This window comes from Mercenaria mercenaria, chromosome 12 (genome assembly GCF_021730395.1).
Source record: "Mercenaria mercenaria strain notata chromosome 12, MADL_Memer_1, whole genome shotgun sequence".
NCBI lineage: Eukaryota > Metazoa > Mollusca > Bivalvia > Venerida > Veneridae > Mercenaria > Mercenaria mercenaria.
Genome location: NC_069372.1, coordinates 36,026,565 through 36,048,518, shown reverse-complemented (window position 1 = coordinate 36,048,518; position 21,954 = coordinate 36,026,565). Strand labels below are relative to the sequence as shown.

General features: G+C 34.0%; 1 protein-coding gene across 1 annotated transcript; it reads left to right on the top strand.

Annotated features, from left to right (window-relative positions):
• The first annotated feature begins 1,154 nt into the window (after positions 1-1,154).
• LOC128547320 (heat shock 70 kDa protein 12A-like) lies at positions 1,155-20,411 on the top strand. Its single transcript, XM_053519660.1, has 6 exons — positions 1,155-1,259; positions 3,050-3,193; positions 3,364-3,549; positions 5,174-5,391; positions 11,778-11,922; positions 18,095-20,411. Exons 4-6 carry the CDS (start codon positions 5,308-5,310, stop codon positions 19,207-19,209), a joined length of 1,344 nt encoding a protein of 447 aa, XP_053375635.1. The 5' UTR covers positions 1,155-1,259; positions 3,050-3,193; positions 3,364-3,549; positions 5,174-5,307; the 3' UTR covers positions 19,210-20,411.
• Positions 20,412-21,954: the final 1,543 nt, after the last annotated feature.

Genomic DNA, 21,954 nt, shown 5'->3' with positions numbered 1-21,954 from the left:
TTGGTACAAGAGTTATGCCCCTTTGTCATATGATGTGAGTGATGATGCCAAACAACTGTTTTAAGTTTTAATCAAATCAATTTAATAATAACAAGAGATAAGAGTGAAAGTGCACCAAAACTTTAACCTGAAATTCCAGTAAAAAGGGGCATAATCCATGTTGAATTGTTGCCAGTGCTATGAAAGTTGTGTGATTTGATGTGGGTTATAATGTGTAACAATTGCTTTTTAAAGTGTGAATCAAATCCATTTAGTTAAAAATGAGATAGAGTGAAAGTATACCAAAATTTTAACCTGAAATTCCATGTAAAAAGGGGGCATAACTCATGTTAAATTGGTGCCAGAGTTATGAACCTTGAGTCATATGATGTGGATGAAGATGTGTGAACAATTGTTTTAAGTGTGAATCAAATCCATTTAGTTATTACTGAAATAGAGTGAAAGAACACCAAAACTTTACCCTGAAATTCCAAGTAAAAAGGGGGCATAATCGTTTTTTCGTGAAATCGTGAAATCGTGAATTCATGAAGTGGAAATTGTGAAATCGAGAATTCGTGAAGTGGAAATCGTGAAATCAAGAAATCGTGAAATCATGAAATCGTGAAATCAAGAAATCGTGAAGTTTTTTCGTGAAATCGTGAATTCGTGAATTCATGAAGTGGAAATCGTGAAATCGTGAATTCATGAAGTTGAAATCGTGAAATCAGGAAGCAGAAATCGTGAAATAATGAAGTTGAAATGTCACCACGGGTCTTTCGTACAAATCTTATAGAATTATTCTCCTTCACGGACAATTAACTTTTAGACATTACTATAAGTTTATAGCTAAAATGTGACTTGAAAGAAAAAAATAGTTGTTATTATGTCTAAACTTCAACACTTTTATCTTTATCTTTATAGTAAGACTATCACGCAATAGATATCATTTCATTATTATTACTTCACCTTACAACAGCTCTATCTTCTTTTACTAACCCATTTTCGTCTTTATTTTTCTTTAACAATAAACACTGAACTGACAATATTTGTACATTTGTTTTTTTACATACATTTTTTTAGATTTCTAACAGACATTATTCCATTGCTAACTTACTGTGGTGAATTAAACTCTGGTGCGAATACTTTTGTAATTACCCTTGTTAAGATAGTAAAGATAGTTCTAGTTTCTGTTTCGGGGTAGAAGTTCGGTGCGTAGTAGATTTCAACGGCGGAGCAGATATGATATGGTCGAGAAAGCAAAGGATTAAAAGATGGAAATCGTACGTATCAAGTTTCTTGAAAAACTATTTTTTGTTGATTTTGTCATTCATTCTGACTGGGATGGTACTTTGTTTAACAAAGGGCTAGGTCGGTATTTCATTAAACGTTTAACTGTTTCCTTCTTTAATATCGGTGTTAATATCACAGTGATTATGTACAATTTCAGTCATTAGTACGTTTACCTGCTATTCATCGATAAACCTTTAGTACTTAACATTTACTAATATGTAAACAATTAACCTTTGTACTGCCCGTATTTAATTAATCTTCGTCAATATTTTCGCGTTTTTTTTGTTTGTTTCGTTTTTTTACGCGATAAAGTGGTGCATTGGCTCCACAACCTCTTCGTACGTTTCTTTGCGTTTGAATTCAGCTCCGGCCATGTTTATTCAATGTAAATCAATTGTATCGATAATACTTTTATTCTTAGTTAACTTTTGAAACAAATCATTTTTTATCATGTACTTCAATCATCAGTTGAATGTAAAACACTGGCCTGGTCCTCAAGACTTTTAGTCGGCATTTTTAGATAGGGATTCTGACATGTACATAGAAGAATGATGAATAATATATTATATCTTTCACTGATATGGTCATATAGAGGATTCGAACCCTCAACTCGAGATTTGTATCTGAACGTTTTATCCGCACGACTATATCTGCACATGCGACATGATTATGTAAATTAAGAAATGCGATGTTTCATGAGTTATATCGTATTTTAGGCTCGGTCACTGAAAATCAATTTTCGGAGATACACAGTCACGACTTTGTAAATATAGACATTCTAAACGTCTATTGATTAATTAGTTAATTTGGAAATAGATTTTTGTTTTGCGTGTTTTGTTGACAAATAAAACACGGTTTTGAATTCAGATGCGTAGTTATCTATTCACGAAGGCCGAAGGCCTGAGTGACTAATTGCGACGCATCTGAACGGAACAATAAAACAAAGCACGCAAAATCAAAAGTTATGTCCATTTTGATAATCTGAAATCCTTTTATAGGCGGAATAGCCTAACGTAGGTCATTTTTCGAACTTTGTGATAATGTGGTTTTAAAAGTCAAATAGCCCTGATTTAGATTTATTAAAATGTTTCTCCGTTATTTATTTCTTCTTAACTTCATATTTATAGTCGGTAACATGTACGTAACATATTTTAATCAGAAATAAATATAGGTCATGCCCAACGACTTATCGATGTAATTATGATATGATATTAGATTACATATACATTAAGATAACTCCATTAAAATGATACTTGATAAACATGAATAAAGATATAACAGAAAAAGGGTTGGCAAATAATAGACTTAATAATGGTTCATCATGAAGTTTTACTTTTTAAAAAAATTCAACTACATTCGTTGGAGCACAACTCCAAACAGATATTAAGCTTATGGAGTTAAATCAGTCTTGCGTTATCATATGAGATACATGTATATCTGTTAAACGTACGTTGTTCCACCGGGAATGGAGATATTTTCACAGAAATTGGAATAGAATGCATTTAGTCAAAATGTTAAGATAAAGCTACGGTTAAGATATATTTTAACAAAAACAATTTTGGTTTCGTTTGGTTCAGAATGTATGTACGTAAACGTACGGCGAATCTGTAACATGAATGCTTAGTAAAGGATATAGTATTAACCCGTAACATGAAATTGAATACATCAGTGGTATGAATCTCGGCAAGTTTGAGAAGTAAGGCCAACATAAAAAATAAACTGTTGGTACCGGTCATAATTCCTGTTTGTACACATGCATAATAATTCAGTATATTTTCAGAGTATCATTAGGAGTCCTGAGCTGGTTGTCGCCATTGATTTTGGCAGTACATATACTGGCTATGCTTGGCAATGGAGGACGGACTTTCTAAATAACAGAAGTAGCGTGCAGTTCAACTATAACTGGGGTAGTGGAGCACTGCAGGTTAGATATCCATATCTCTTTAGTGAGGACCATACATGTATGTTTTGACAATAAAAGTACCTGAATTGATGGTTATATGTTTCTTTATATACATTAAACCAAAAATATCTTTTTTTTCCCTCATGCTTTCAGATGCATGTACTTAAATTTTCTATACAATTACGTTACAGCTTCATAAAACATCAACGTGTATACTGTTGGAGGCGAAGGAAAACAACGGCGAGACGGAGTATAAAGTTGACTCATTCTGTCAAATGGCTGAAGATGTGTATAAAAATATGTGTAAAGAATTTGAAGATGGTATACCCGATGAATGGTATTTTTTCAAAAGATTCAAACATCTTTTGTATTCAAAGGTAGATATGCATATAATATAAATTTACTGTTTAATATAACTCAATTATTTGGATAACAGTTAAAAAGTTATAGACTCTTGTTTGTCAGCTTTATCCGCACGTGACGTGATTATTATTATTATTAGACCACTATGATAGTTAAAGTTCAGGTATGATAATGTTGAAGGTTTACTGATAAACAAAGCTGACACCTCGGCTGAACTACTGATTATCGAAGTTCGAAGCTATTATCAGTATTTACAGTTATACAAAGTCACTGAAAGTATGAATTTATGTTTGCTAATTTGCCTTTCAATAGACCACTAGCGGAATTACCAGCAATTTTACAAAGTGCATTGATATATAAACTCTTCATAATTACATTAAAACATAAAGATCATGACTGTGTGAAAGACTATGATATAGGGAGTTACAATAACAATACAAGTATTACATACTTGAAGTTATCCTAAAATGAGTATCTCTTAACATTTATTTTGAAAAAAAAAGTCCAATATTGATTAAACCAAAGGTAAATGTCCTCCAACACATTTACTGTAAATGATATTCTAATAATTGATTAGAAATATTTGAGAACATACTTAAATACTATTCTAACACGACCAGCAAATAACCTACATACATGTAGAGCAAAATCTATCTCGGGTTATTCTGCAATAAACCACTCGCGTGCAATGACGTCATCCGATCCAGGTGCGTAGCGCGGTCGTAAAAAGTAGTTCCCGTTTTTTCTTACACTGTTGTAACTAGTATGTCGTGTTGGAATCGAAATAATACGTTCCCAAGAGTGATTTATCGTAGAATAACCGGAGTTTTTCGTTCTCACGCGAAACAATATATCACTCAGGCCTACGGCCTTCGTGATATATTCTTACGCATAAAAACTCAAAACTCGGGTTATTCTACGATAAACCACGTTTGGGAACTTATTATTTCTTAAGTATAACTAAAACAATAATAGTTCTGTCATTTTCCGGCTTAAGTGTGACTTACCTCATATTATTAAAAGCAGTGAATGCCCATCCGATTGGCTCAGTAAGTAGAGCGTTGGTCTACGGATCGAGGGGTCGTGAGTTCGATCCTCGGGCGGGGCGTATGTTTTATAAACGACATTGTGTCTGAAATCATTAGTCCTCCACCTCTGATTATTCATGTTGGGAAGTTGGCAGTTACTTGCGAAGAACAGATTTGTACTGTACAGAAGCCAGGAATACTGGTTAGGTTAACTGCCCGCCGTTATATGACTGAAATTCTGTTGAAAAACGGCGTTAACCCCAAAACAAACAAACAAAACAAAAGCAGTGAAGCATGATAATTCACGTGAAACAATATTTTCATGTCTTTATTAATATGGATAATGAAGAATATTTATTACTGAGGTGATTTTTAAGTTTATAGTTAATCATCATGCTGACTTTAAACTTGTTATTTAAACTGGTTAAATTAACTGTGAGTGCAGAGTTTAGTTTTATTCCTCTACTTATTACTTAATAAGTGAATATCATTTACTAGTATACGACTTTTATATCCAATTTCACGTTCTCATGCATTTACGGCTTATATGGTAATCAAATATAGAGATTTTAGAAATTGTTAAGTAGTTTTATCATTTAACATTCTTAAGGGTTTTCGTCAAGAAATGCAAGTTGAGGATCAAATTGGTCGACCTTTGCCACTGTTTGACGTTTTAGCCAAACTCATTGAAGCCCTGAAGAACCACTTCATTAAAATTTGGAACAAAAGGGACAACATGTTGAAATGGAAAACATATTATGGGTGGTAACGGTTCCTGCAATTTGGTCTGATGAGGCAAAAGCATTTATGAGACTTGCTGCAGAAATGGTAAGAATAGGTTACAAATTAAAGCTTTGATGTGTATCCAACATTAATAGATGACAGTTCGACGATATATATATTAACATGTGAACCGAATCCTTAATTGTTTTATAAAAAGATGTATGTCCATCGGACACAGGTATCCCCGACTTCCTGTCACTGTATGGTCATATGCTACTTTTTGATAATGCAAGACTAAATAAGGTTTATTGTAACACTGGTTGTAGGCATTAGTCATCTGGGGGTCGTTTTATCAATATGTCGCAGCCAACGACACAAACTTGTCGTAAACTATGGTCTCGACCGTTTTGATGACGGTGTTGCAAGATTAATGTTTCTGCGATGTCGCAGAATTTGTCGTAGGCCGATAACCACACGAGTCACAGTCAGATTTTCTGTATCCGGTGACGTCATTGCACAACATGCCATCCAGATGTAGACGTAGAAAGCCTTTTCATGAAAAAATTCAAAGAAAGTAAAATGGACCATTTCGGAAGCTGATATTTTAGTGAAAGAAATTTCTGGCAACGTCAATCTTCTTAAAAAGAAATCTTCGAACGTAAAACTAGAAGACAAGAAAGATTTCTGGATGGCAACAACCCAGATGTGTATAAACATTTTCTGGGTAAGTTCAGCTAATTGTACACGAGTAGATATTCATTGTTTCAATAATTTGGCTAATTTTACACGTGAAGATCTCATGGCAGAGTTTTTTTCACTACAGTGACGTGAGCGGTCGCTCAGTCTGTTAGTTTAGTAGTTAGTGCTGTCAATAAAGTTCAACAGTTTGATTTATATTTTTGACTGGCAATCTGTCAAAACTTCGAAGGTCCAAAGCATTGGAGGTAAACATGCAGTACACTCTCATTAAATACTTTCAAACATAAAGATGATTGGATACAACGCAGCTATACAACAAATAACTTATCATTTGACAAGCTGACAAAAGTATACAACATAGTCCACTTTAGCAATGCGACACTTGCTAGATGGCGCTGCGCATCGAGATGCGCATTGATGTAATGACAGTACCCCCAGAGAAGCTGTGATTCTCTTCTATATTTTACGACATAACATTTTAGTAGAAACATTTGCACACGTGTAATCGTTGGAATTTCATTTCCATGCTGTGCAGAAAAAAATGAGGCAAGTTTGAAAAATATACTCGAAAAAAATTCAGCCTTCTACGCACTTTCACGGTGATAAAACCTAAATAAATCAATTGATATTTAAACCTTCGATATGAACCTGAAATATAATAGTATTAGGGTGACAACATGTCTAAAACGCAGAACTTTGGATCGTGCTCTCTGTTAGAGGTATTTTACCGTATCTCGGAAAAATCATGTATTCCTTACCATAATGCCAGAATTTACCCGAATGAAAAAATGTCAACGCGACAAGTGTTAGTAGAAAAAATCGCAGAAAAAGCTTACATTATATTGATAAATAAGGACAGTTACGGTAACTAAACGATGCGTTACCGATATCTACGGCATCTACTGATGCGGGAGGCATATAGTGATTGTCCCTCCGTCCGTTCGTCCGTCCGTCCGTACGAGGTTAACAAAATGGGACCGTTTCGTCTAGCATCAATACCCCATACTAGAATGACTTGATACTAATGCAGATGTAACCTGTGACCATTCCTCATCTTCAGACATCACCTGACCTCAGTTTGACCTTGAACTTGACCTCGTTTTGGACTTAGGTTGCTTTGTATCGACAAGGATGCCACCAGGGGCATCAAGCGTTTGTTGAGCGCAGCTTTTTCTTAAATTGTATTGCAGCTATTTTAATGCATTTTGTTGAATGAAAGCCCTGGGAAATTTATAAATTGCAAATAAATAATGTGTTACAGTGACTAAGTGGGTAGGGTTCAGTGAATAGATAAAACGGTTTGTTGTATTGTTTCAAAATATCTGCAGGATCATCACATTCTTCTGTCATGTCTAGAAGAAATCTGTTTTAATTAGAAGGGAAGAATTTTAACTTAAACCAATTTGAAATCAGTACAATGTAATTTAAAATTAAATTCAAAATGGCTACGATGTCCTTTCGGGCCACATTAATTTGTGCTTGTAACACGCAATAATTATCGCTTCTCTATGTGTCCGATAAAAACGAAAATCATTCACAGAATGAAATGGTGATTATCAACTTATAATCGTCCTCATATTAATGATTGCAACAAAATACGATTGTTCTCAATTTTGACGTTATTAAACCGTTTGACCTTATATAATCTGATTTTATCTTCTTCTGCCATAAACTAAATGCATACACCCAGAATAACAAGATATGCTCTGGCAAATAAAAAGAACATTTATATAAAGCGGTTGTTTAAACAGTAGTATTAATAAAATAAAGAGAAGTTGTATGCTTTTGGATAATAATCAAACTGAAAGAGTTAAATGCTATGACTCTAAGTGAACATCCCAAAAGTGCCCCTAATGCAAAAGGGAAACAATCAGCGTCAAACCGGTTTCTATTTCTAACCTACCAACACTACCAGTTACAATGGCTGTCCTTATTATACGTCACGTGTAACAGTTCTTGTGCGTGCAAATTATGCTATATTGGTCAAAACGCCTAATGCGGTTACGTTGGTCGTGAGTCAGCCAAAAATAATTAGCCGCAGTACCTATTCAAATGCCGGTGCGTAAATTTTTCCTGAGAATACTTGCATTATTAACAAAATAGTAAAACAATATAAACTGACCGATTAGGAATTTTGTTGAGTGTACAGCCGTCGTGTTTACTGTCGTGATTTGACTGTTATTTCTCATGTTTGAAATAATTAACGTTTGACAATGATAACGCCTGCACACGCCAGTGCAGTAAAAGTATTAATAATGGTAAAAGCATAAATTAGTGTTAGAAGCAAATAAAATACGCTGCACAAAGATTTCAGGAAAATGTACGCCTGTAGGTTATAATGTAGTAATTCATCAATCGTCCCCGTTGAAACAATAAATTAAATTAAAAAGAAACCCTCATTTTTTCATTTTATGGCACTTCTGCCTGTAAAATGGGGCTCATTTCGTTGCAGAATAAGACAAGTTTCATGTTAAATTTCTTGATTTTTTTATGGCAAGTACAAAGACAAAACTAAAATAGAAGTGTTTACTGTGCGATGCTGTCAAGAAAGCGGCCCACAAAGGGTTAGTGGCTTAAATCTGGCGCCGTTTTACTACAAATCACTCCATTTTCTGTTCCTATTTTGACAACTTATTAATTGCCGTTTGCGATGATATATTGGTTTCAACTGGTTGAAATGGTAGAAAGTAAAGTCTTGTGCGCGACACATATTTTATAAAACTAGTATTGTTTCTTTATCCATGAAACAGTGGGAATTACATGTAAATCTTTCTTCAAGCAAGAAAATATGTCCTTCTGACGCCGACAATGTACAATTTCTGGACAAAATAAGTGATCAATCGGGACTTTTTGCTATAATTTTATCTGTAATCAGACTAACAAATTATATTAAAAATCCAATTCATGTTCAGCTTCCATTAACATTTCAATAGGCATACCAACAAAGCATATCAATCACTTTAAAATGGTATTTTTCAACTTTTAGAGGTCATTTATTGATTTGATCGGTCTCATCAGGAAGAGGGGTAATACAGACGTTTTAAGGGTGTGACATGGTTGGGAAATATGTCACGTTATAAAACTTTATAATGAGAAGGTGTGTAGGCGGACGGGTAACTCAGTCGGTAGAGCGTCCGCTAGGTCCGTTGTGAGCCAAAAGATAAGATAAGATAAGATACGATAAAATTTATTTTGTTTGAGTCGGCAAGACAGCAACAGATAAACATATGCTCTTATGAGCTTTTACAACCGACTATGAATAACAAAGGTAAACATTATCAACATAAACAGTAGGAAGAGCTGTAAGAGATGATAAATATATGAATTATTATATAAAAGCAATTGTGAAGTCGATTTTGAAAATTCTTTCACTTCTTTAAATATTTAAGAAATCCTAGCAGACGAAGAACAACATTGCCTTTCCAATTAAGATTTTGTAATTTCTAATTTAGTAACTGTTACTAAATTTAGTCCTTTAAATGAGCAAGTATTTTTGTTAACTCGTTAAAAGGTTGACACTGCAAGAAAATTGCAAATTGCACCTTCCACATACTGAGTTAATGAAAACTCTTGAACCAACGTCAAAGTGTGTCAATCTCAACATAACAGTAAATGTTAATTTAATACACAACTATTCTTTATTGTCATTAGTTAACACATTCACATTTTAAGGTATTGGATCCCTAATAGTGGTTTTTAAAATGGCATTTGCTTGGTATGTTCTTAAAGTTAATCGTGTTTCGCCCTGTGTTGCAATTTTTAAACAACTTTTACCGTGCCCTTTTTGTATAAATTTCGTATATAATTAATGGTATTTCCTCAAGCTCAAGTAGAGACAAATTTCAAAGTGATGGCCACTATCCAAAACGTTTGCAGATAATTCATTATACCATTAATTTTGATAAAAGAAACATCAAAGTATTGGTAAATAATTATAAAACACAAAATAAAACTGTCAATATCATTTTTCTAGGGTGCCTCAAGTAACAGATTTAATGAGACAGAATTCTAACTCTGAAATTGAAAAATTAAGGTCTGTTTTGAATTTTGCTTACTTCATTCAAAAATAAGCTTTGGCCAGAAGTAAAACCTACGTACATTTCCTCCACAACATGTTATCTAAAGAGTGAAGGCAAAATAAATAACTTGTACAGCATGTTACTCAGTATTTTTAAAGATGTCTAATTCTACCCCCTTCTGTTTCTGAGGTAAATTCACTTTGAACAGCAAGACATTGCTTATCAAATGAAACATTTCTGCTTATGTGCAATAATACAATTATAAGTCTTGACGAAGAAATAAATTACTAGAAAACAATGAGGAGAAAAAATTGGTCCCGGAAGGGCTTGAACTTATGCGTCCCCCGCCCCACCCCCAAAAACCGGAAATTTTCAGTCAAAGTAGGTTAATGGTAGGAAATGAATACTATTCAATAAAGAGGTACTCTATTACGGGTCTAACACCATAAACAATCATGCACTATTACTAGATTTGTAACAGTTAGCTGTACTGGATTTAGTAAATGTTCGCCCGGTAAGTAAAAAGCCCCGGTCAGGCTGCACGTTTTTTCTAACAGTACCGTGTGACGTTTAGTATATACGTATTACAATATTGTTACATCGTTATGTCTACACTTTTTGCGTTTACGATGTTAATTGTCTGCCACTCCACTGAGGTTAATGCAAAAATGATTTTAGATTTTAGATCTTATGACAGTAAATGATCTCGTTCTTTGCTAATGTCAAGGTTTGGAGATCTAGTCAACATTTTATCGAGCGGAAAGACACCTTTAAAATCGGGAAGTAATACAACGATAAGAAAATAGGAAGCCAAGATTATGGCATACACTGACCGATAGAGTTAACATGTATCTCGGGAACTATTGCAAAGGACACGCTGCACCTCCTTCTGAATGAATTGTCCAGCAAAGCACATAGTTCAGCGATCGATTCATGATCCAAACTGTATCTTCTGCGTACTTCTTCATCTCTTAGATGGTCTATATCGATCCTTTCTCAAACATACGTTCTTTTTCTTATGCGTTCATTCTATTGACATAAATTATCGCCAGTTTGGATACTGTAGACTGATGTCACAATTATCTCTACGACAGACATCACCCTGTCGCAGGCCTGCGACATTTTCTACGACGTTTTATGCCACGACACAGTTTGATAAAATGGTCATTTGCCGTCTGTGACATTTCTAAGGCAAAAATACCTCTAAGACATGTTAGGACGTTGATAAAACGACCCCGATGGTCTTGGGTGCGGGTATGGCTAAAAACAACATAAAGAAACATAAGATCAAAGAAACTGAAAGACTAATAAAACAAGTTGTTCATATCTCTCTTTCAGGGATTGAGGATGTTTGGTTGGATTAGGAGAGATGTAATTCCAAGTAAAACCCTACATGCACATAATCGTGCGCTAAAATCATTCCTATAAAGTTTCATCTAATTTTTTTGAGATACGTGCGTCACACAGAGTTAGACCTCTAATGCATATTTTGTCTAAGTCAATGACCTAAGCTCTTGTCTTTCAGAAAAGATATTTGATGCATAAACTCACATGCTAAAAGAGATATAATGTGCGATTTCATGACTCCAAAAAAAAAAACTTCTTCAGATATGTTCAAACAAACATTGAAACGGATGGACACACAGACGGACGTAGGTACGGAAAAGGACAAATGTAAATGCACATCTGTAAAAATATTTTGTTAGGGGAACAAAAAGTATTTTATTGCTTATCAGTATTTAATAACTGTGAGCTCTTTTAAAATCTATTTAGAGTGGTATCCAAAGGAAGAATTTATTGCTTGCACTCGAACCGGAAGCAGCGGCCATATATTGCATTCACCTTCCAGATGAACAGAGAGTGAACATGAATGAGCTTGGAACACCGGGGCAAGTCTTTCTCACAGCAGATCTTGGAGGTAAAACCATTTAATATTGTATGCGATTGGCAGCTGATGATATATATATATATATACACCCTATAAACGACTGTATTCCCCCTCTTCCTCTTGCGAGTGATCAAAACAATAAACTGACAGCTAAAAGTTGAAAAACAGCATTTTAAAGTGACTGATTTGCTTTGAAGGTATATAGATTTACATTTTATTGGAAGCTAAACATGATTTAATGTGTTAGTCTGATGACAGATAGAATAACAGTAAACCTCACTTATAAGGAACTCGGATATAAGGAACACTCGGTTATAAGGAACAGTTTTAAATTCCCCGATTTACTCAATGTAAAAATCCTCGGTTATAGGGAACTCGGTTATAAGGAACACTCGGTTATAAGGAACACTTTTTCCAGTCCCAAAGTACAAAATTCAAAGGAAAACCCCTCGGTTATAGCGAACAGAGAAAAAGAATAAAAATATTTGAAAACCGGAAAAGTCAGGAGAATCGCTGGTGACGTCGGAGTAACGTCAGCACTTACACGCGCTTTCATGCATATGAATAAACACAAAATATTTCATTTAGAACTATGATCATTAGTTTGTTAATTCATGGATACAATAAAAAGAAAATGTACTATATCATCATTATCATTTACTAAATACTAAACGATAGTAGACTTATATTTACTCAAGGTTTTGTACGAGAGCTATACGGATATAAGGAACCTCGGTTATACGGAACAATAATTAGAGGTCCCAAGCTGTTCCTTATAAGCGAGGTTTACTGTATAGCAAAAACTCGATTGATCACTGATTTTGTCCAGTAATTGTACATTGTCGGCGTTAAAAGTACTTATTTTCTTGCTTGAAGAATGACCTACATGTAAGTTCTACTGTTTCATGGATAAAGAAACAATACTAGTTTAGTAAAATAAAATAAAACCATTGATAAATTCTCCAATTTGTTTATAACCGTAAATGAAAGTGTTATTTCCTGACTGTATGCACACTTGCTTAATTACTGTACAAGTGCTTGCGAGTTTGGTAAAAAGACTGTATGCCTGTTTGTGAGTGACTTCTTTATAAAATATCGGCGTTTCCTATGCTCCTGTAGTATTTCTTCATATTTAGAACCCGCAAACAATGTTTAAAGGAGGGTGGTATAAAGCAGTCACCAGGCGGTCTGTCTGTTCGGTCTGTTTGTATATGTGTCCTCATATATTTGGTCGTGCAATTCCTTCAATGCTATTGCACCTACCTCTCTCAAAGTTTACATACAAACATCGGCCATATGTTGTTAATGTCCATCTTATTATTTTCCTTTTTCTTTTTAAAGTGACACTTAAAGGTGAAACATGGTCTGTTTTTCGTGTCAGTGCCATAACTTCTTTATGCATTAAGGGATTTTGAAATAACTTGGCACAAATGTTCACCATCATGAGACCGTAATGCGACGATGTGTCGCATACAAGACTATATTTTTTAGAATTTCAAACCATTGAAACCAATATATAATCGCAACTGCAATTAATAAGGTGTGAAAATATGAACAGTAAATGGGGTTATTTGGAGTGAAACGGCGCCAGATTGAATCCACTAATCCTTTGTGGATCGCTTTCTTGACAGCGTCGCACAGTAAACAGCTCTATTTTAGTTTTGTTTTTGTATTTGCCATAAACACATGAACTTTAACATGAAACTTGACTAATTTTACTGAAAATACATTCTGCGAATGAAATAAGTCCCCATTTTACAAGCAGAAAAAAATGAGGGTTTATTACCTCATCTGAGCAAGAAGTGCTCAAGGTGGGCTTTTGTGATCACCCTGTGTCCGTCGTCCGTCGTTTTCGTCCGTTGTCAACAATTTGACTGTTAACACTGAGAGGTCACACTTTGGGTCCAATCTTAATGAAACTTGGTCAGAATGTTACCCTCAATAGCATCTTGGACAAGTTCGATATTGGGTCATCTGGGCTCAAAAACTAGGTCACCAGGTCAAATTAAGGGAAAAGGTTGTTAACAGTATAGAGATCACAGTTTGGTCCAATCTTAATGTAACTTGGTCTGAATATTACCCTCAATAAAATCTTGGACCAGTTCGACATTGGGTCATCTGGGTTCAAAAACTAGGTCACCAGGTCAAATCAAAGGAAAACCTAGTTAACACTCTAGAGGCCACATTTATGACCATTTATTAATGATTTTTTTTTTCAAAATGTGTTTTTTTTTTTTGGTGACATTTAGGTCGAGTTCAAATCTGGGTCAGATGGGTCAAAATTTGGTCACCAAGTCAAATCAAAGGAAAAGCAAGTTAACACTATAGAGGCCACATCTATGACCATATCGTAATGAAACTTAATATTAATCTTGATAATCTATAGGTGACTCTAACTCTGAGTCAAGTGGGGTAAAAAACTAGGTCACCAGATAAAATCAAAGGAAAAGCCTGTTAACTATATCGGCCATAAATATGGCAATATCTCTAATGCCTACCCACGACTACCCGCTGTGATTTGATAATCATTTCTCATACATTTATACTTACCAAACAACATACAGCTTTCGATATAAATGTCGGAATTAGCCGATCATTCTGAAACAAAGATGAGGTACAACTCACACGCCGTTTTTAAAATAACGGAAGTGGATTGAGCAAGGCCTAGCAATGAAAACGACCAAATCCGCAAAGACAGATTCCCGGCGTGTGTGCGTTATCACTATCAAATGTAATATTTTTCTAACATGAGAAATAGCGGTAAATCTTGAAAGGTAGTAAACACGACGGCTGTACTATTCGCGCACGGTATTGGTAACAATAACATGTTTATTTTATTATTGGGGAAGGGGGAATCGGGTAGCTAAACCATTAGGCCATTCAACTATTTTGTACTACTTTTGAATCTTGTTGACTGATTTACCATGAAGTAAACTCTGAATTACTAATAAGGACTTAATCGACTTTTCCGATAATGTTTTCATTATCCTTTGCTATTTATACGTCCGTTCGCAGGATACTTGCGGGTGAAATAGTTTTTTGTTTAAATCAGAAGATCATTTTGTTGCAGACGGACAGACAGACGGGGGTCAACCTGTAGTCCTCTCCTGTCTCATCTCATTGATATTTTGAAATCGTAAGGTAACATTTCTTCGTGTGATTTCCATACGGAATCGGCGGTTAATTTCTTGCATGGCATAGTAGGGACCCTGTGTATACATTCAGTTTCTAATTCGTATTTTATGATAGTATATGTGTGTAAAACGAACACTAAACACTTGCATGTAAACGACGCTGAAGCATTCAATTAATTATTTAATTAAGTAGGATAGCGAGTCACAGACACTCCAGCCCACCCCCAATGGATAATTACAAACATCGCACGGGGGGGGGGGGGGTTCGACATTAAATGACATTATAAACATGACGAATGATCAAAAGAAACAATTTTATATACATATTTTTTTTTTATTTCATTTACGCCTTTTAAGGACATAAATCACCTATTGTACTCGCAAGATGGAATACAGTATCACTCGCAAATACGCATTCAGATCAACTATTAAAATTGGCAAGTCGGCATACAGTAACTGTTTTTCACCGACTAGATAAAAATTAATTTCATTCAAAAACGCAACAGAAACGAAACATTTTATTTACATATATTTATGGAGTATGCATATTTATCACAGAAAACATCATAGATAATTGGATTACAAATCAATTTGGCGTGATATTCATCAGTTTCGTGACTTGGTCGAGTGAATTTTCATGCAATGAGTGTAATCAGTCAACATTTTTTAAACATTACCTGTCAGTTTCATCTATTATATCACCATATACACATATTTATGTTAGACATATCGTTTAACTTAAATACACATACAGTGTAAAGCCAAATAATGAATTTGAAGACGATTCTTACCTTTTGCGTCTGTTTATTGTTTTGATCACTCGCAAGAGGAAGAGGGGGAATACAGTCGTTTATAGGGTGTGATATATATATATAGTAGACAGAATTTATACGAACTAAATCACCACCACAATATACCAGACCAATTACGGCAAAGCGCCTAGCAGTACAAACGAACACGCACATGCCACAGCAAGTCCACTAACCAATAAGATTAGTTTCGGTGCTGCTTTATATACGAGCCCGAATTGTACTACACATTCGCACTGGTTCAACATTTGCATATATATACTCTAATCTCTGTTTTCATGTCTCATAAATCAGCAGTGACATTTTAGTCTTTTTAACTGATTGGGACCAGAGAAGCTATATTTTCTCTCTCTGAAAGTTAACTGGATCTCAAGGATACATTGAATATATATATAGATAATTGCATTAAGGGATATAATTATATTCAGAACAGTTGACTTTCCCATACGTGAGATCCGCTAGGATACAAGTTCGCATTATAAATTATTATATAGTAGAGAGAATTTGTACGAACTAAATCACCACCACAATATACCAGACCAATTACGGCAAAGCGCCTAGCAGTACAAACGAACACGCACATGCCACAGCAAGTCCACTATATATATATATATATATATATATATATATATATATATATATATATATATATATATATATATATATATATAATATTCTCAATGGGTTATTGAAAGCTGCATGGCAAAATAACATTGAATTAGCATTATCTGCATGACAGATAGTGCTAATTCAATGTTAGTGAGCATTATTTTTGCATCATTGTAATAATCATCGACAAATATGAAGAAGAGATAATGTTATTTACAAAGAAAATATTCTCAGAACACCCAAAGTACCTAAAAATGTAATATCATGATAAGGATTTTTCACTTTCATTAAACTTATAATAATTGTATAACACTAATAATTGTATTTTCCAGTAAACCTTACTCTGGTCATACTTTGGTAAAAATATGTTCATTCCGTAAACAATTTCGCGAAAATGATATTTATATATGTGAAGTTTGGTGGTATTATCAGCTTCATAAGTTTTGAGTTATGAATTACTTTTGTTTCTAACTTAATTTAAAAATGCTAAATCAAAACAGAAAAAGTCTGTGCTAGAAGGATATTGAAGCAATAAAGCCAATTTGACTAATGTACTAATCCAGGAAATTCTTACTTATAGACCGTTTATATCAAGCTTTGTAATTAGAAGTGTTTACCTTCAGTATCAGGTGGCAAGCACTTTTGGAATTGAAAAAAAAAAATGTAAAAACACCTAATTCTCAGGTGTTTCCATGACATATAATCTGTCAGTAACTAAGCAACAAATAAAATATGTAAACGGATCCATTGAAAGCATATAATGCAACCAAGAAAAATAATAGCAGACTCGGTTTGATTGAGTCTGTTCATGAAAAGAAATAAAAGGACTCCATGATCCCAAAGGGCCAGAAAATATAACAACACTGAATTCAAGTACTGGGAGAAAGCATTCTTAAGAAATACAGCAATAATTGTCTTACATCTTAACATTTTCTTTTTTCTTTGTTGTCGTACGTTCTCGAGGTCAGTAACTTTAAATGACATGAATGTAACTTTAATTCATTGACCAATCTTAATGTAATTAAGTGGTTATAATTACATGTATAAAGAGTACGATTATTAATTAGTATTCCAAACGTGAAAGTATAATAGGATCAGATGAATTTTGCTAAAACATACGTTCCGCGTATAGAAACGCATTTATCATTTTAGGTTAAAACCAACAGAATCATTGTTTCGAAGTATTTTGATTTCAGTTTGATTTTGTTTATTATTTGATGAAGTTTGGTCATTACTAAATCTAAAATAGATTATGTCCGGTAACCCCAAATGTTGGTATGCTTGGTTCAGTTGGTAAAGTTGTTGCTGCTATAACAAAGAATTTAGAATAATGATAGTGATAATGCACTCAATTTAGTTCTGAATAAATGAAATACTTCTGAAAATATCCGTAAAACTCGAATTTATTGCATTACTGTTTTTCCTGCTTACGCAACAGATGCCAAAAGACATGCATATGATTGCGATTAAAGATTTTAACATATAGGTTAACTATATACACTGATCTAATTACTGTTATACAATATTTTTGAAAACCAGCTAAACAACTTACAGTTAAGAGATAAAAATGTGAACATATAAAATTGATATGATGAAATGATATCTTCTAGGGTTCCATAGAGGTATAACGTAAAAATTGATATTTTACAGGGTTAACTGCCGACCTCTCTGCTGTCAAAGTACTTGAGGATGGTCTTCTAGAAGAAATATGTCTAGCTGAAGGGGAACTTACTGGTGGGCAGAATGTAAACGACGCATTTTTCCAAGTTTGCTATGACAGCTTTGAAGGCACTTCATGGAAAAAAACATTTGCAAAGGCCAATCCCATAGAAATGATGGACATGGAAGACGACTTTGAACAGAAGAAAGTTAAAATTGGGGTAAGTGATCCTAGAGCTGAACACATCGCACTCAAGGTTCCATATGTTGTAAGAAAAGAAATAGAAAAAAATGCCATACGACTGAAGGATACAGCGGATATTGGCAGGAAACTGAAACTGAAAAATGATGAGATAATGTTTAACTCTAAGTCCATTCGAGACAACCTCTTTAAAGAAAGCTGCTTAAAAATTTGCAGTATAATGAAGCGTGAACTAATACAAGATGGGTTGCGAGAATGCAAAACAATTGTTTTGGTAGGTGGATTTGCAGAGTCACCTATAGCAGTCCAGCATATACGGGATATGGTTGAGGAATCTTTCCCTCAAATCAAAGTTGTTGTTCCAACTTCCCCATTTCAAGCTGTTTTGAAAGGAGCTGTACTATTTGGGCATAATCCAATGATATTCAGAAGTCGCATATCGAGATTCACGTACGGTATAGGGACAAATTCTCTCTTCAATGAGAAAATACATGATGCGAAGAAAAAATGGCTTAATTCAGAAGATAGCAAGTTTTATTGCAAGGACATCTTATCAGTTCATGTCGAAAAAGGCCAGTCGGTGATTTTGAAGGAACAACTTGAGCAACGTAAATATCAACCAATGTATAAAGATCAGAAAAACTTTAATATTTCTATTTTTGCGTCGACAAAAGTACCAAAGAAAACAGCTGGAGCTGGAGAGCCTGAAAATGTAATGTACACAACCGATGATGGGTGTGAAAAGATAGGTGAGGTTATGGTACAGTCTCCAGACACAAGTCTTGGTACAGACAGAAACCTTCTTGTTACGATGGTTTACGGCGGCACAGAACTATCGGTTATTGCAAATGACGAAGCAAGTGGTAGTGAATTCAATGCCGAGATTAAATTTAGCAATATGTAAACTGATGGGAAGAAATTCACATATATTCTCTTAGTTACGAAGAATGAAATAATTATACTCGACTTTTATGAATCGATCTAAGTATATCTTAGATTCTCTGATACTAAATCTTTAAAGATTGCTGTTACTTGTATTATTGTTTTACATGTAACGGGATTTTACAAGCAGGATCACGTTTTTGCGTAGATATTTCTTAATGCAAAAACACAAAATTTTCACTTTACACTTAGCGTTTCATGTTGCCATATTACTTATCAATTTCCTATCGTAAAATGTAAAATGCTGTTTTAAAGTTCACGTTAAACGCGTTGTTCTTTTTGTCTTTTTACACATTCTGTTGTCGAGTTTGGCAATTGCGAAAAAAACTATTAAAACAAATTTCATAGTAGTTTGTTTACTATTTAAAAGACATTATATAATTACTTTAAAGAAACACTATGACGTTCTTTTAAATATCCATATATTCTCAATAACAATCTAAATTGGTATTATTAAAGCCTCATGGTTATTTTCATTTGATAGTTGCCAGTATAAAATGCAAATGTATAGCGAAGATATAATTATGAAACAGAAAAGTAAAGTTGAAAACCACAAGATGCCCAAAACGACATAAAGGAAAATGTTGCAGGCTCGGTTTGATAGAGCTACCGTCCATGCCCTCTTGCATCGAGTCGATCAATTGAGAAGAAATAATGACATAGCAATGAAAGGATAATGTCAAAGATTTTAATGAAGTATTCAGCAAAGACGGTTTTGAACAATGCGAATATCTTACTCATGGACAACAAGTTAAATTTCACCGTTGGGACTTTTATGTCGAGGTTTGAATTTTCAAATAGTAATTAAATAAATTGCCTTCAGGGGCTTGTATTCACATAAGGAAGTTGAACTATTGTTTTGGTTGAATAATTTGCAATCTATAATCATATGTTAATTTCTTTTTTCATTTATTATTAGTTTGGTTCACATGATAGTAAACAGATAATTTAGTAATCATGCTTTCACTCATACACACAACTTGTATTCTGTCATTTGAAATTTATAATATTAAAAAACATAGAACATATCATGTTCTTGAGAAACTTATGCTTCCGGATCTAATCCATTTTCATTTAGTTTTGTATTCGTTGTAAAATTTTAATATAATTATTATGTTGTACATTCGTATAAATGTTTGAAATAAATCTGTTTGATTAAACTGATATACTATTTGTCAATAAATTAAGGTTTATTTCAGATTGGATCTCAAAAGTGTTTCGAATCGCTGGGTAATGTCCCCGATAGCTTTAGTTCGACATTGAACAAAGTAAAGGTCTGTTATTTTGCTCATTATATGCAAATGGGCAAAACCATTTTGTGAAATAGTACTGTAAAATTTGAAACATGTTTGGAGCACTTCGGATTCTACATGTAGGTGTGGCAAACTTGTTTAACTAATTCTAATTTATTTTACTAATTATTTTAATGTTCCTTAGAATATGACCTCATTAATGCTTACTAGCGGCGATAATATCATTGAAGCAATTACTTAGTATCAACCTTTAGAATAGTTAAAATGGTTCGGCAGTGGTAAATGATTCTTAACACTCATTAAAATATTATTGGCATTGACAGTGAATACACATTGTCCGAAGCTAAATATTTTAAATTCATTAGCCATGCAGGTAGCCAGCTGTCTTGTTGTATTGAGTTATTGTTAAAAGGTAACTAAGGCAGAACATTCATATTTTAAAATTTCAACACTAATTCAAAGTATCAATTAGCTCAGGTTTATAGTAAGGTATGGTCCCCTAAGCATGCATTTATGACGTATTTTAGTATGAATATTTTAATTGTGACAACTCATCATAAACCTGAACCCTATATCAAAAGGATACTTAGATGGTTATTAGAATAAAACACTGTGACCTCATTTAAAATTACCAGTCATAAGTTATAAATTCCGATGTTTGCACTCAAACCTGAAAGCAGAAGTTATTAACTGCATTCACCTTCCAGATATGCAGGAGATAAATCTGAGTCGAAAAATCAATCATTGTTATATAACCTGTTGTTCTTTTTATAATTGAGGGCAAGCAAGACAGCTTGGCTTAGATGTACGCTTCAGAGTTTTTGGTGATCTTTATATTATAATAACTTTCAAACTAAGTTCAGTATTCTCATAGACTTTTCTGCGCTTTTGTTATAACCCGCCGAATGCGGAGGGATATAATTTTTACATTGTTCGTCAATCTGTCCAACCGTCCTTCCGTCCGTTCTACCGTGCGTCCTTGCATTCCTCCGTGCGGAGCCATATCTAGGAAGTTGTTGGAATATTTAAGTTAAGTACCTTAGCAATTTCTAGTGTTAAATATATATGGTACTATAAATATGGCAATTTCTGCTTCATAACTTGTGATATATTTGACCTAGAACCATAACTCTTGAACTGAATTTAAATCACCATGATGTGATAGTGCACACACATTTTCCTGGATCTTTTGATTTACTTTAGAGTTATTGCCCTTTAATTGTTTAAAAATCCACATATTTTACATATCCAATTAACACATCAATAGAATTTCATTTATTTTCTTTCATTTTTTCCATGAACATTTATTATCAACAGGTGAAGTTGTGCACCTGCACCCGGTCACAACAATCGTCCTGGTCACACCCCTATCCCTCCCATCCCACCCCAAACCCACAAATTCTTTTTCAATTTTTCAATTTTTCACCTTAAACCTGCCATGAATATTTATCATC

Coding starts and splice junctions, on each gene's coding strand:
- LOC128547320 (XM_053519660.1), top strand. CDS start 5,308: ATGGAAAACATATTATGGGTGGTAACGGTTCCTGCAATTTGGTCTGAT. Junction 5,392..11,777: donor TGAGACTTGCTGCAGAAATG/GTAAGAATAGGT, acceptor AAATCTATTTAG/AGTGGTATCCAAAGGAAGAA. Junction 11,923..18,094: donor TCTCACAGCAGATCTTGGAG/GTAAAACCATTT, acceptor GATATTTTACAG/GGTTAACTGCCGACCTCTCT.